The sequence below is a fragment of the Filicampus tigris genome, chromosome 6, assembly GCF_054856515.1.
Source record: "Filicampus tigris isolate MCC_2025a chromosome 6, RoL_Ftig_1.0, whole genome shotgun sequence".
NCBI lineage: Eukaryota > Metazoa > Chordata > Actinopteri > Syngnathiformes > Syngnathidae > Filicampus > Filicampus tigris.
In genome coordinates, this window is record NC_141222.1 from 26,224,953 (window position 1) to 26,238,279 (window position 13,327).

At 41.1% G+C, this 13,327-nt stretch overlaps 1 protein-coding gene across 1 annotated transcript in view; it reads right to left on the bottom strand.

The window, feature by feature from the left end:
• The window catches only part of LOC147146494 (voltage-dependent T-type calcium channel subunit alpha-1H-like), a 64,563-nt gene that overhangs the window by 4,265 nt on the left and 46,971 nt on the right, over positions 1–13,327 (bottom strand). Inside the window, exons 23-34 of the mRNA XM_086033411.1 lie at positions 12,065–12,190; positions 11,892–11,981; positions 10,338–10,530; positions 9,016–9,167; positions 8,835–8,944; positions 7,976–8,109; positions 7,534–7,604; positions 5,485–5,563; positions 5,198–5,319; positions 2,991–3,266; positions 1,664–1,817; positions 12–517 (exon numbers count right to left, since the gene is read on the bottom strand). Coding sequence (XP_085889537.1) covers positions 12–517; positions 1,664–1,817; positions 2,991–3,266; positions 5,198–5,319; positions 5,485–5,563; positions 7,534–7,604; positions 7,976–8,109; positions 8,835–8,944; positions 9,016–9,167; positions 10,338–10,530; positions 11,892–11,981; positions 12,065–12,190 — 2,013 coding nt within the window. The remainder of the gene's footprint in view (positions 1–11; positions 518–1,663; positions 1,818–2,990; positions 3,267–5,197; positions 5,320–5,484; positions 5,564–7,533; positions 7,605–7,975; positions 8,110–8,834; positions 8,945–9,015; positions 9,168–10,337; positions 10,531–11,891; positions 11,982–12,064; positions 12,191–13,327) is intronic.

The window sequence follows — 13,327 nt, forward strand, 5'->3', positions numbered from 1 at the left end:
ATGAAACTCACTTGTCTGCGCAGCTGTCTGCCGGCAGCGCGGAAGGACGTCGGTCTCTTGAGGACGGAACTGTCTGGGACGTATGAGGGGCTTAGCTTGTTGCGATCCAAACTCTCCTCGGGGCTCAGCCAATGAGACGGCCCCCTGGAGGCCCCGTGCAGGGGACTCAGCCTGAGCGAGGGATGTCTGTCTATACTGCAGCTAGACACCAGCTTGGCCCTCTCCCCGCCCACTTTGTATCCATCCACGCTGTGGGCGGAGCTAAGTCGGTGAAGGTCCACGACCCGGGCGGGGCTGAACCGGCACCCGTCCACGCTGTGAGCAGAGTCCAGTCGGCGGCGGTTGGACGGGCCGCCCGGGCGGGGCGAGCCCCTGTCGATGCTCTGGGAGCTGCTGAGGCGGATCATGGGGCGGCTGCTGCGTCCGTAGCCCAACGAGGCGTGGCTGATGGCGGGGAGGGCGCCCGGGACCTGCAGCAGGGAGCCGCCCCCGCTGGAGCCCAGTGACGACATGGAGCCTACACAAAAAAGAATACAAATTTACCATGGCGACTTTCATAAGCGATACCTAAGTTCGTGGCTGAATCTGCATGGGGCAAAGTTATGTGTGCCCCAAATTTGAACTAAAAATAAATGAATAATGATGGGCGGTTTATTTGGTAACCAGGGGCAGGCTACTTCACTGCCACATCCAGCAGAGAACGAACAGGGGGAGTAGTGGCCACACAGACAATAAGTAATGGCATGTTGCTAGGCAGAATACGTGGGGCTAAATCATGTGTGCCCCAAAGGTTAAAAGAAAAACAACTGGGTTCAACAAACATTTTAACAATTTAAAGAAATAAGTATTGATGAAAACAAATTGAAAATAAAAATAAATAACCTGAAAAAAAAAAAGCTACAACTGCATCCAACAAACAACATATTTCAACATTATGATAAAAAATACATAAGCAAATAAAGGTGCCATCTTTAATGGCTTTATAAAAATACACAATAAAAGTAATAATCAATCATTTGAAAAAATATTTAAAAGGATTAATAATCATAATTTAAATTCAAATAGATGTGAAATAAATATCAAAATACTTGATACTTAAAAAATAATTTGAATTGGATTTAAAGCATAAAGTCATACAAATACATAATAAATAAATAATAAATAACTTGAAAGAAATATGGTAACAGTATTATTAAAAAAAAAATACTTTGAGTAAAAATAAACATGCAGTATACATGCGCGGTAAAAATAATTATTAAAATAGTATATTGTAAAAATAGCATATCATTTGGAAAAAAGGTACAACTACCTACTAAAAAAAATTAACAGTATGATAATGATTTTTAAAAGTTATTAAAGTACATAAGGTCATGACCTTATAAATAAATATAAAATACACAATAAATAATACATAAAAAAAATATAATCATATTTGCACATATCAACAATAAATATCGGACATTAATTAGACTGAACACTACCGCAAATAATAATAATAATAATAATAATAATAAATGATTTCACAAGCACTGATGTTAATTACTGCATCACACGAAAGCGAAATAAAACTCAAACAAAGCCAAAGTCATTGTGTGGGAGTCATTGATAGGAGCGAAACATCCCTCGAAAGCCAAAGAAAAAGCAAAACACAACAAAGGCTCACCTGAGTAGCTGTAGGCCAAGTAGGCGTCGACGGCAGCCGGCGGGTACGGCGCGCATCTGAGCGGCTGCTGGCTGTAGCTGTCGCTGGGCAGCGACAGCATGCGGCCGATGCTCAGCAGGTTGCCGCGGCGACGCTCCTCATCCTCCACCTGCACCTGCCCGGTTGGCATCACATGGCAAATGAGCTTTCACTGGTGATTTGGATGCTTTCTGCATCCTGTTTTGGCAGCAAACTAGGCGGGGCTGAATGACTCCGGTGACCTTAGTTGTTTCGAGATCAATCAATTGTTAATGCCACTTTAACTTCCTGTTTTAAATTGTTCTGCAGCCTGCCGAGGTGGCAAAGTAGTCGGGCCTGAATGACTTGCACCCTCTCCTGGTTTCGGTCAAATGTGGCACATTTTGCCTCAGTTGCTTCAAAACAAGAATAATTAACAATAATGAATTGTGAGCGCTACTTTTCATTCCTGGTTCAATATTTTCTGCATCCCGTTTAGTCAGTTAACCAATCGGACCTGAGTGACTTGTCTCTCCGTTTTGCATCAGTTGCTTCAAGACACGATTAACCAACATTGAACAGTTCTCAACATTACATTTTACTTCCTGCTTTAATCTCAACTGCATCCCGTTTAGGTAGTAAACTAGTCGGGCCTGAACGTCTTGTGTTTTCAGCTAAATATGGCTCTCCATTTTGCCTCAGTTGATTCACTATATGATGAATCAACAATAATAAATTCCGAGAGCTACTTTTCATTCCTGTTTCAATATTTTCTGCATCCCGTTTAGTCAGTAAACTAATCGGACCTGAGTGCCTTGTGCCTCCGTTTTGCATCAGTTGCTTCAAGACACGATTAACCAACATTGAACAGTTCTCAACATTTCATTTTACTTCCTGCTTTAATCTCAACTGCATCCCGTTTAGGTAGTAAACTAGTCGGGCCTGAACGTCTTGCGTTTTCAGCTAAATATGGCTCTCCATTTTGCCTCAGTTGCTTCACTATATGGTTAATCAAGAATAATAAATTCCGAGAGCTACTTTTCATTCCTGTTTCAATATTTTCTGCATCCCGTTTAGTCAGTAAACTAATCGGAGCAGAGTGCCTCGTGCCTCCGTTTTGCCTCAGTTGATTCAAGACATGATTAATCAATCTCAATGAGTTCTCAACATTACATTTGACTTCCTTCTTTAATCTTAGCCGCATCCCGTTTATGCGGTGACCTGGACAGGTCTGAACGACGTCCGGTTGCAGCTGAGCAGTGCACGCCGTTCGGCCTCAGTCGCTTAAAGACATGTCGGATCAAGGCCGAGGTTGCGACCGACGACAGACCTGCGCGGGCGCGTCACCGTTGGGGGCGGCGGGGTCCCCGCCCCCCGACGCGGCGCTGTTCCTGCGGGCGGCCTCCTCGCGCTCCCGCCGCTCCTCCATCTCCTCCAGCTGCGCCTCCTTGTTGCTCTCCTCCAGGTGCTTCATGAGGACGGCCACCACCACGTTGACCAGCACAAACTGCGCCGTCAGCACGAAGGTGACAAAGTAGACGGGCGAGATCAGCGGCAGGTAGCTGAGGCAGTGGCGGTCCTCCGGCCGGCAGTCGCGCAGCGTGTCCTTAAAGCACAAATTGACACGTGTGATAAGCTCAGAAAAAAATAGGCATCCGGAAATATTATCATAATAACAAGTCTTAGGTGCTAAAAAAAAAAAAAAAATTGGAACGACTTGAATTGCTATTTTATCGTCAACCGGTTCCTTGCAAAGCAGAGTATAATTTTTTGGCAATTGGCAAAAGTTATACAAAAATGATACAATAAAGAATAATAAAACTAAAAGACATGTTTTTATTGACATGAAAACAACAAAAGAATGTTAAAAAGAAAATAAATACAATGCAAAACATTTGAAAAAGTAAAATATATTTGTTAAGATACTAAAACCTAAAAAGGAATTTGAGTAAAAAAATGTGAAAAGGTAAAAAGGTTTTTCAAAGGTTTTCTTTTTTCAGTAAGATAACTGGGAAAAACAATTTAATTGCAAAAAGTACAATAGGAAAAATAAATGGTTTTTTTTTAAGTGTAAAAAGGAAAATACATGTTTTAAAAGGAAAAAAATGTATATTTTTAAAAACTACATGCAAAACAAATGTTTTAAAACACAAAAAAAAGGAAACAAGGGTAAAGGGAAAGGACACGACAACCCTAACTGACTGGAAAGTATAAAAACAATGAAAAAAGTTTAAAAAATATATTTTTATAGAAATATTAAACTTTGGAAAACCTTTTGCCAATTTAAGCCTAAACTGACGTCTTCAACTCCAAACTGTAAACTGTGTCGCATGTACAGTAATGCGCCACATTGTGATTCCAAGATCGGCCAACGGGGGGCGCAAAAGACCTCGAGGCTGCGGAACAATTGTCTCTTCACCCTCGACTGTTCCCAGATTATATTCTGCCCGTCGCCTGTCTCATAAACTACGTTTAGCATCGCATGAACATCACAGCCTTCCGTCTTCATTCAAGACCAGACGGCTCAGACAATGACCTTCACAATTCCCTTCCAGTTGTCCCCGTTGGATGGGCAAAAAAAGACGCACAGATTTTTTTTTTGGGGGGGGGGGGATAAGAAATAAACAAATGTTGCACACTGACAATAACCCGTTTCTTAACTTGTTAAATCATTAACATGAACGGTGTCTTTATACACATTTAAGTCATTATTAAAAATAAGACAATTAAAGGTAATTTGAGCGAATTTCTCATTTCAGAAGTGTGTATCAAACTGGTATCCCTTCGCATTAATCAGTACCCAACAAGGAGATCTCAAAAAGAGCAAAAAAGTCATGTTTAAAATAAATATTAATAAAAACGTGAAACATGCTGGAAAGATGTGTAAGAATTTCAAAATATAAAAAGTAAAAAGTAACACGAATTAAAGTAAAATAACGATTAAGAAATAAGGGGAAAAAAAATCAAATCTTCAATGTTCAAAATCTTTAAAAAAAAAAAAAGCAAGAAAGTTAAAAAACAAAATGTAAAACAGTAAACAAGACAAATCAAGTTTAAAAAAATGCTAAAAAAGAAAAATTACCTAAAGGTTAAAAAAAAAAAATACATATATATATAAATTTCTTATCTTATAATTAATAAGAAAGTAAGCAAATGTAGCTAATACAATTGTTACAATTTTTAAAAACATTGTCAAATGTTGAAAAAGTCTTAAAAAATAGCATTTGTAAAAAATTAAGGGACATAAAAGTAAAAATAAATCTGCAAAAACATTTAAAACAAAGTAAAAAGAAAAAGAAAAGAAAAAAAACCCCACACATTTTGCCTTTTGCCAATTTTCACTTAAAATGACAACTTAAGTTGTGCTTCCAACCTCCTCCAACGGGGGGCGCAAAAGACCTTAGGCCTGCGAAACAATTGTCTCTCGTCGCTCTCTATGGTCCCCTCGCTCTTGACGTGTCCTCCGCCTGTCTCGTAAACTACGCTTAGCGCACGCCGCCATCCTCCATCTTGCTTAAAGCCCAGACGGCCAATCACCTTCATGATCCCGTTCCAGTTGTCGCCGGTGGACACTCGGAAGAGCGTCAGGAAGGCCATGCCGAAGTTGTCGAAGGTGGCGTGACGACTGAGGCCCTCGCACGGGTTCTCCTCGGAACACTCTGCGAAGCAACCGCAAGAAAGGCCTTGGAACAAGGGTGAAAAAGGCGGTAAACGGCGGGGTGGGGGTTGCGGCGGTGTTGCGGGGGCTAAAATTGACATCATTAATGCATGGAACGCAACAAAACACGCACGAGCGTACTGTACGCATGCACACGCGCACTAACCCAGTTTTCCAAAGAGCTCAACTCCCAGAGCTGCATAGATGAAGAACAGCAACATGAAGAGCAGACCCAGATTCCCCACCTAGACGGACATAGAGTGCATATACGCACACACATATATATACAGTACATGTATACGGTGCCACACACACACACGTAAATAGAAAGTACGCACACACACATAGAGAGAGAGAGAGGCGTACATAAAGCAGACAGGGAGGGCGCGCGAGTGCGCTAAACTAACTTGAAATCCCAAAAGATACGCGCAGCTCGCCGACGGGGAAAACAAAACTTGCCGAGGGCCCCGGCGGAACATCAGGTCACGCGCGTTCGCCTCTTTTTTGAATCTTTCAACGATCACATTCATCCAGATTAATATGACTTTGATTGGATTCTTTTTTTTTTTTTTTTTTTTTAATGAAGCAAAAGCAAAAAGGAAAAAAACAAAGTCAAATCGGAAAAGTATCCAAGCAATACAAAAAAAAAAAAAAAAAAAAAAATATATATATATATATATATATATATATATATATATGTATATGTATATATATATATACATACACACGCACATTTCTGCTTGCTTGCAGTGTTTGTTTCTCATTAAGGAAAAATGTGATACGAGCATCGGGCAAATGATCCAAATGCCGCTAATTTCCCCACGCAAACATCATCGCCACTTTGATGTGGCTCCCGACACTCTTAAGAGTGTCCTTCCTCCATATTTGATGACAAATACGCAGCGACGGAAGCCATTATGCAAAGGTAGAATGACTTCATTTGCCATACATCAGCGCGCCTTTCAGATTAAGCGTGAAAGAAAAACGGAACAAAAAAAAACAAAAAAACTAAGCAAGAGCTCAATGACGACTCGGTGAGTCACGTTGCTGGAGCGCATCCATCAAGAGGTAAGGACGTAAAGGGAAAAAGGACTTTATTTCAACACCTTTTGGCCTCTTGTCAACACTCAAAAATGGCTTGTGGGAAGACATTTCAAAAATGTTTGAGGACCAAGGTGAGACAAATGCGCTTTGTTTTATATTCCTTCATTTTTTTTTTCTGCCTTTTATCAGTGTGAGTCAAAGAAAATGTGTGTTTTCATTCAAAATGATTCCAAATGCTGGCCACGGTTAGATTTAATTTTGTAATTATCTTTCAGAAGGGAAAAAAAAAACAAAGATCGTTTTCAGTTAAAAAAAAAAAAGCTAAAAATATGATTGATTTTTAAATATGATTATAATACGAAAAAATAATTATTGAGGGACTTTATGACCCTTTAATTAAAAAAAATTAATAAAATCACTTAAATATCTGAGGGAAAAAATGTAATAATACAACTTGTCTAGACAAATAAGACCCTTTTCTAAAAATAAATAAATAAATAAATTTAAAAAAAAATCAGTCAGAATAGTAAAACTTTTCATGGGCGCAACTGGTATCAGCCGGCCGTTGCAAGTATCGGTATCGGCCGATACCGATACCTGGTATCAGTACTCACCCATCCCTGATAACAAGCAACAATTATTCACAGATTTGTGCTACTCATGCCTGGTCCACTACATGACTTCATGATCGTAATTAGAGGTGCAACGATTAATTGACAACTAATCAATTATCAAATGAATCGATAATTCTTTCTGATCATCAATGCCTGTATTTTTGTTAAGTTGTCCAAATCTCAACATTAAATGTTATCCGATTTCTGTAGTCCTCCATGAAAGTGGGCTGATTATCTTTATGATGAACCAAAAGAAAACATTTGCTTTTCATTTGGGAAAACAATGATCAACATTTTTGCTTATTTTTTGACAAATCAATTTGTCAATTTGAATAACGTCATGCTTTTGAATCAAAGCATGGGAATAAAAAAGTTTTTTTTTTTTTTTTTTTTTTAAATCCGATTCATCGGTTAATTGTAAAATAATCAACAGATTAACCGATGATGGAAAATAATCGTTAGTTGCAGCCCTCCTCGCGATAAAACAAAAATCCCATTTTGTAACAAGCAGCTGCGGACATTTGCCTTTTTGCCATTTGTCGGCGTGTTGTCGTTACCTGCGGCAGCGCTTGCATGACCGTGTCCAGCAGAGCTCGCATTCCCGTGGCCATCTTCAAAAGCTTCAGAACTGCAACACGCAAGACACCGCGCCTCAGTAAGTTGGCACGCTTAAAGGCCCGATCCCAAAGAGCGGGCGCACTCAAAGCGCACGTGCGCCCTATCCGCCGTTGTGGGTGGAAAAGTTAACCGCCATATTTGACATTGGCTTTTGCGCGTCAGGCTTTCAAGGCGGGCTTTTCGAAGACAACGTCTTTCAGATTCCATACGTCACATTGCATGCGCCGGATTGAAATTGAATGGGCACATACTCTGGCAATGCGCCAAAATTCCCGCCGCGGCAATTTAGCGCATCTCGGTTTCGGGCCACTCGGGAGCGCAAACTTCGAGCGACTCGGACGGCCAGGCGCTGTCGTTTTTCGAGTGTGTGGCCTGGCGTACCCCGCGTGATCCTCAACACCCTCATGATGCGTATGATGGTGGGGTTGATGGGCAGCGAGGCGTTCAGGTCGATTTCTTCCAGCGTGATTCCCATGATGGACAGCAGCACGATGGCCAGGTCCAGCTGGTTCCATCTGGATGACAAGCGCAGGCAGCGTCAGCGTTTCGACTAAAACCCAACACAGGGCTTTAGTCTTGTAACATTGCTTTTGCTGCGAGTGTGCGTTGCAGGATTGTGATTTGTTTTTTTTCCATCATATTTACTTTTTATTTCATTTTAACTGTGTTTTTTTTTTCATTCCGTTTTTATTCGTTTATCTCAATCATTGTTGTTGATTTTTTTTTTTTTTTTAAATGCTCCATTTTAGTGTCATTTTTATTCGTTGAATATTTGCTTGAAAGGGAAGTCAACTCAAACATATTTTTTTCCCAGAATATGTTCTATGCGTGTTGAAATCAGGCAATCATTTCATAATATGAAATATGAGTTAAGCAGCAAAATCCACCCGTTTTTGTCCATCTCAGGGGGCGGCCATTTTGCCACTTCTGTCCACTGAAAATGACATCACAGTCGCTCATGGCTCAAGTCACGACCAATGGCGGCTCACCTGTTTTATGCGTGATGGGATTTTCGGTCGACAAAAGTGACAAAATGGCCGCCCCCGGAGATGGCTAAAAACGGGTGCATTTTGCTGCATATTTCATATCAATCATATTGCCTTGTTTCAACTAGTAAGCCTACATATTCTTTTAAAAAAAATGTTTGGGTTGACTTTCCGCTTTAAGTTTTTTTTTTTTTTTATTTGCAAAAGCACTCCCCCCCCCCGTCCGAGTCCAACGGCTTGTCGAGCGTTGCTACCTTTCTTTGAAAAAGCGCCGGAGGCCAAAGGCGACGAGCTTGAGGATGGCCTCGATGACGAACACCACCGTGAAGACGTAGTTGCAGTACTTGAGGATGTCCACCAGGTACTGTTCCGCGCGGGCACAGTGAAAAGCCCGTCATGCCGGGTGACGAGAGAGGGGACTGTTGCCGTGGTTACCTGGGGCTGGTTGTAATGCTCCATGCTCATGGTGAGCAGGTTGGTGAAGATGATGATGGTGATGAAGAGGTCCAGGTAGTGGCTGGTGCACACGCTGTGGATGGAGCGGCGCAGCGGCGAGTAGTCGGCGTAGTACGGCTTCTCCAGGGCCTCTGAGCGCACACGCGCGCACACACACACACACACACACACATGAGGATCATTCCCACGGACGTGCGTGCGTGCGTGCGTGCGTGTCGACACACGGATTTGTAGTTACACACGATCCCGTGGGAACGACGTTGTGGGGACATCACGATTTGCGGCTACTCCGATCGTCTCGGCGTGTGAGTGACGTGCGTCCCCGGGGATGAATGCGCGGCTCCAAAGTTGTGTGCGCTCAGAGTTACGTCCCCGTGACGCACGGTAAAATAAACGGAATAACCACACGCGCACGCGCACGGGCCTATTAAAATATGCTTCAGAGAGGGACACCAAATGTAAAGCAAAGTCACTGATGAAACCAAGTGAAGAGAGTGCGTGCGTGTGCGTGTGTGCGTGTGCAGATAAATTGTCCCACCTCATAAATTCTGCTCTTCACACACACGCACGCACACGCACCTGAAGGTGTCTTTGGGCCAAAGCTTAACTGTCGGCTGCAGACAGTTAGTGACTGTAAGAGCAGAGCGGGGGGGGGGGGGAAGAGTTGAATTTATTTAATAAGACAGCTGGGAAAATGTCGAGTGTGTGTGTGTGTGAGAGAATTCAATCAACACTTTGTCACAGTCTTTAGGGATAGGTGTGTATTGTTTTTGTACTAACGGGCATATTCTTCCGTTGGCGCTAAAGCAGCCCTGAGCAAATAGTGGTGTAGTAGCACACCCACTACAGTAGGTGGCAGTGGCGATCTCATTGTCTCGTTGAGTGTGCGCAGGGAGTATATAACGCAAAGCAGATTTGGGGGGTCTGCTTTAATGTGAATGAAAAACAATTTTATGCCGGGGTGGACTTGTGGAATAATTTCTGAGTCACGTGATACTTTTTATCGTCGCGGTGGAGAGTGGAGGGGGGGGGGGGGGCGGGGGCAGGCGAAACGAACACGTTAGCCAGCCATGTTATTATTCCTTTTAAACAAAAGTTGGAAAAAAAAATGTAGCATTTCAGCTGTTCTCAAACTCGACAAAAAAAGTCAAAGTACATCAAGGGCACTTGGGCAGCGATTCTTTCACTCACCACTAGAGGGAACCCACGTGCATTTTCAGAACGACGTTTTGTGAAAAGTCAATCATTTAAAAACGTTTTTCCTCTCCGACTGTGCTGGCATGCGTCTGGGGTGCACTCACTGCGCCTCCTCTTCTCCAGGCGCTTGCGCCGCTTCTCCTCGCGCAGCCGGGCCTCCTCCTCCTCCTGCTGCTGTCGACACTTGTGGAAGTTCTCCACCACCACGCCCACGAACATGTTGAGCACGAAGAAGCTGACGATGAGCAGGAAGGAGATGAAGAAGAGCAGCATCCACGGGTTGTTGTTGCGCACGGGCTGCCCAAGAAAACAGGCGGACGACGGGAGTCCCGAGTCAGCAGTCAAAGTGGCGCGGCTGTCACAGCGCATCTATTCCAAGGCTTGGCTTTTTTTTTCTTTTTTTTTTTTCCACCTTCCTCCCTTCTCCCGGAATATCCTTGCGTTTTTTTTTTTTTGGGGTTGCTTCTCTTTGAAACGAACAAGATCACACACGCGACACTGTCGGCTCTATCCCGTTGTACTTACGTACATGTTAGGCATTGATCGTAAAGGTTGCAGCAGCGACGGGCAAAATATGTCCCTGCCCATCCAAAAATTCGCATGTAAAAACATCTATTTATTATGAAATACATTTCTAATTAAATGATTTTTTCATTCATATTTTTTTATTTATTTTGAACAATAATAAAAAGATGCTAAAATAAGCAATTTTCTATGCACATTTAATTAGCCAATTTCATTTAAAAACACGATTATCAAATAAATTTGAATAAATGTGGAAATTGAGCACGAATTAGTAAGTCAATCTTATAATCAAACATTTTGGCTTTTGTATTAATTTATTCAGTTTTTAACCAAAATTAGTTTTAAAAATTGTATTTATCCATTTTTTTTTAACATAGACTCATCTCATTACATTATGGATGATTTAAAACTAAATCTGAGTAAAATAACCAATTTTACATATACATGCAACATTTTTCTTTTATTAAATCATTATTATCGGATTAGGTATGTAGAAATTTGATTGTTTTTTTAGCATTGGTTTTTTTTCTCATAAAAAAAAAAAACGATTACAAAATTTGTTACAAGAATTTAGCCATTCCCCCCCTAAAATTAAAATGTATTATTTTCTTAGAACTTATTTCTGATATATTTCTTATTCAATAATTTAAAAAATTCCTTATATTAAACAATAATAAAATCTATATTTTTTAAAATAAGCAGTTTGACATTGCATGACTTTTTTATTTGACTGAATAGTTGGTTGTTGGTAATTAATAATAATCAATTGAATGAGAAATTATACATTTGAAAATGGCTAAAAAAACCCCACGATTTGTTATATTCATTATATTGTAGCCATTTTCCCTAATATAGCTTAATTCATTAAAAAATATATACATACATATATATATATATATATATAATTATGAACTAAATAGTTATTCTATAGTCATCTAATTAAATTACCTAATTAAAATATAACATTTGAAAACCGGCATGAATGATGAATTCATTAGCTCATTGTTGTGTTCATTTAGCCACTTTTTGCTACTATGTGTTCATTGAAAATGTTCCCTTTGCATTCATTTTTCATTTGCCAAGACCGAAGGACAAGTCAACAACGGCGGCGTGTTTGACGGCGGGCGCCGCACCTGCTGGTCGACGCCGACCGCGTCCAGGCCGTCGTACATGATGCTGACCCAGCCGTCTTTACACGACAGCACAAACAGCGACATCAGCGCCTGCGAGACGGACATTTCATTTACTTCGCCGCTCGCGTGCGCGCGTGCGTGCGTGCGTGCGTGCGTGCGTGCGCGCGTCACACCTGTCCCAGGTTGTCAAAGTTGTACTTCCTGCGCAACCAGCGGTGCCCTGCTTCCAAGCACTGCGTCTTATTGATGATGCTGGTCACGTTGTAGCCGTCACAGTGGAAGAACTTGCCTTTGAATAACTGCACACGCGCGCACACAAACATGCCCGTAAATCACAATGTCACAGAGTAGTGGTAGTGGCTCATCAAGTAATAATGATCGTGTTAAAATTGAAATGACAATGAATGAAAAGTATATCATGATTGTGTTAATGTAATTACATTTTTTTTTTTTAGATCTCTAAAAATGAGTACGTCTCATCGTAGGAATGTTTTATGATGTCATTTTCTTTCTATTATGTTTTTTTTTCTGAGATTTGTTTTCACTATGTTTTTTTTTTTAAATCGTAAATTGAAGGGAATCACATAACAAATGGAGTGAATGGAATAGTGAATGGTATCATATTTGTCATACATTGCATATTAATTGGAGTGAATTGGAATCAAATCAAAACTGGAGCGAGATCGATTCCATTCATGGAGTTATCGAAGGGAAGCGTATCGTAATTCGAGTCGGTCGCTTCGATTCGTGTAGCAATTGGCGTTAATCATATCATAATTGCAGTGAATGTCATCCATCGCATATTATTTGGAGTGAATTGGATTCCAATCAAAACTGGAGCGCGATCGATTCCATTCATGGAGTTATCGAAGAGAAGCGTATCGTAATTCCAGTCGGTCGCTTCGATTCGAGTAGCAATTGGCGTTAATCATATAATTGCAGTGAATGTCATCCATCGCATATTAATTGGAGTGAATTGGATTCAAATCAAAACTGGAGCGAGATCGATTCCATTCATGGAGTTATCGAAGAGAAGCGTATCGTAATTCGAGTCGGTCGCTTCGATCCGTGTAGCAATTGCCGTTAATCATATAATTGCAGTGAATGTCATCCATCGCATATTAATTGGAGTGAATTGGATTCAAATCAAAACTGGAGCGAGATCGATTCCATTCATGGAGTAATCGAAACGAAGCGTATCGTAATTCCAGTCGGTCGCTTCGATTCGTGCAGCAATTGGCGTTCATCATATCATAATTGCAGTGAATTTCCATCTCATCATATCGTAATTGGAGTGAAATTGATTCAATTCAGAGGCTGATTGAAGAGAATCGGATCGTATCGTGACTGGAACGAATTGGACCATAATTCGAGTGACTCGTATCACGATCGGAGTGGATTTAAAAAAAAAAAGAATGATTGCATTATTTTAAAAA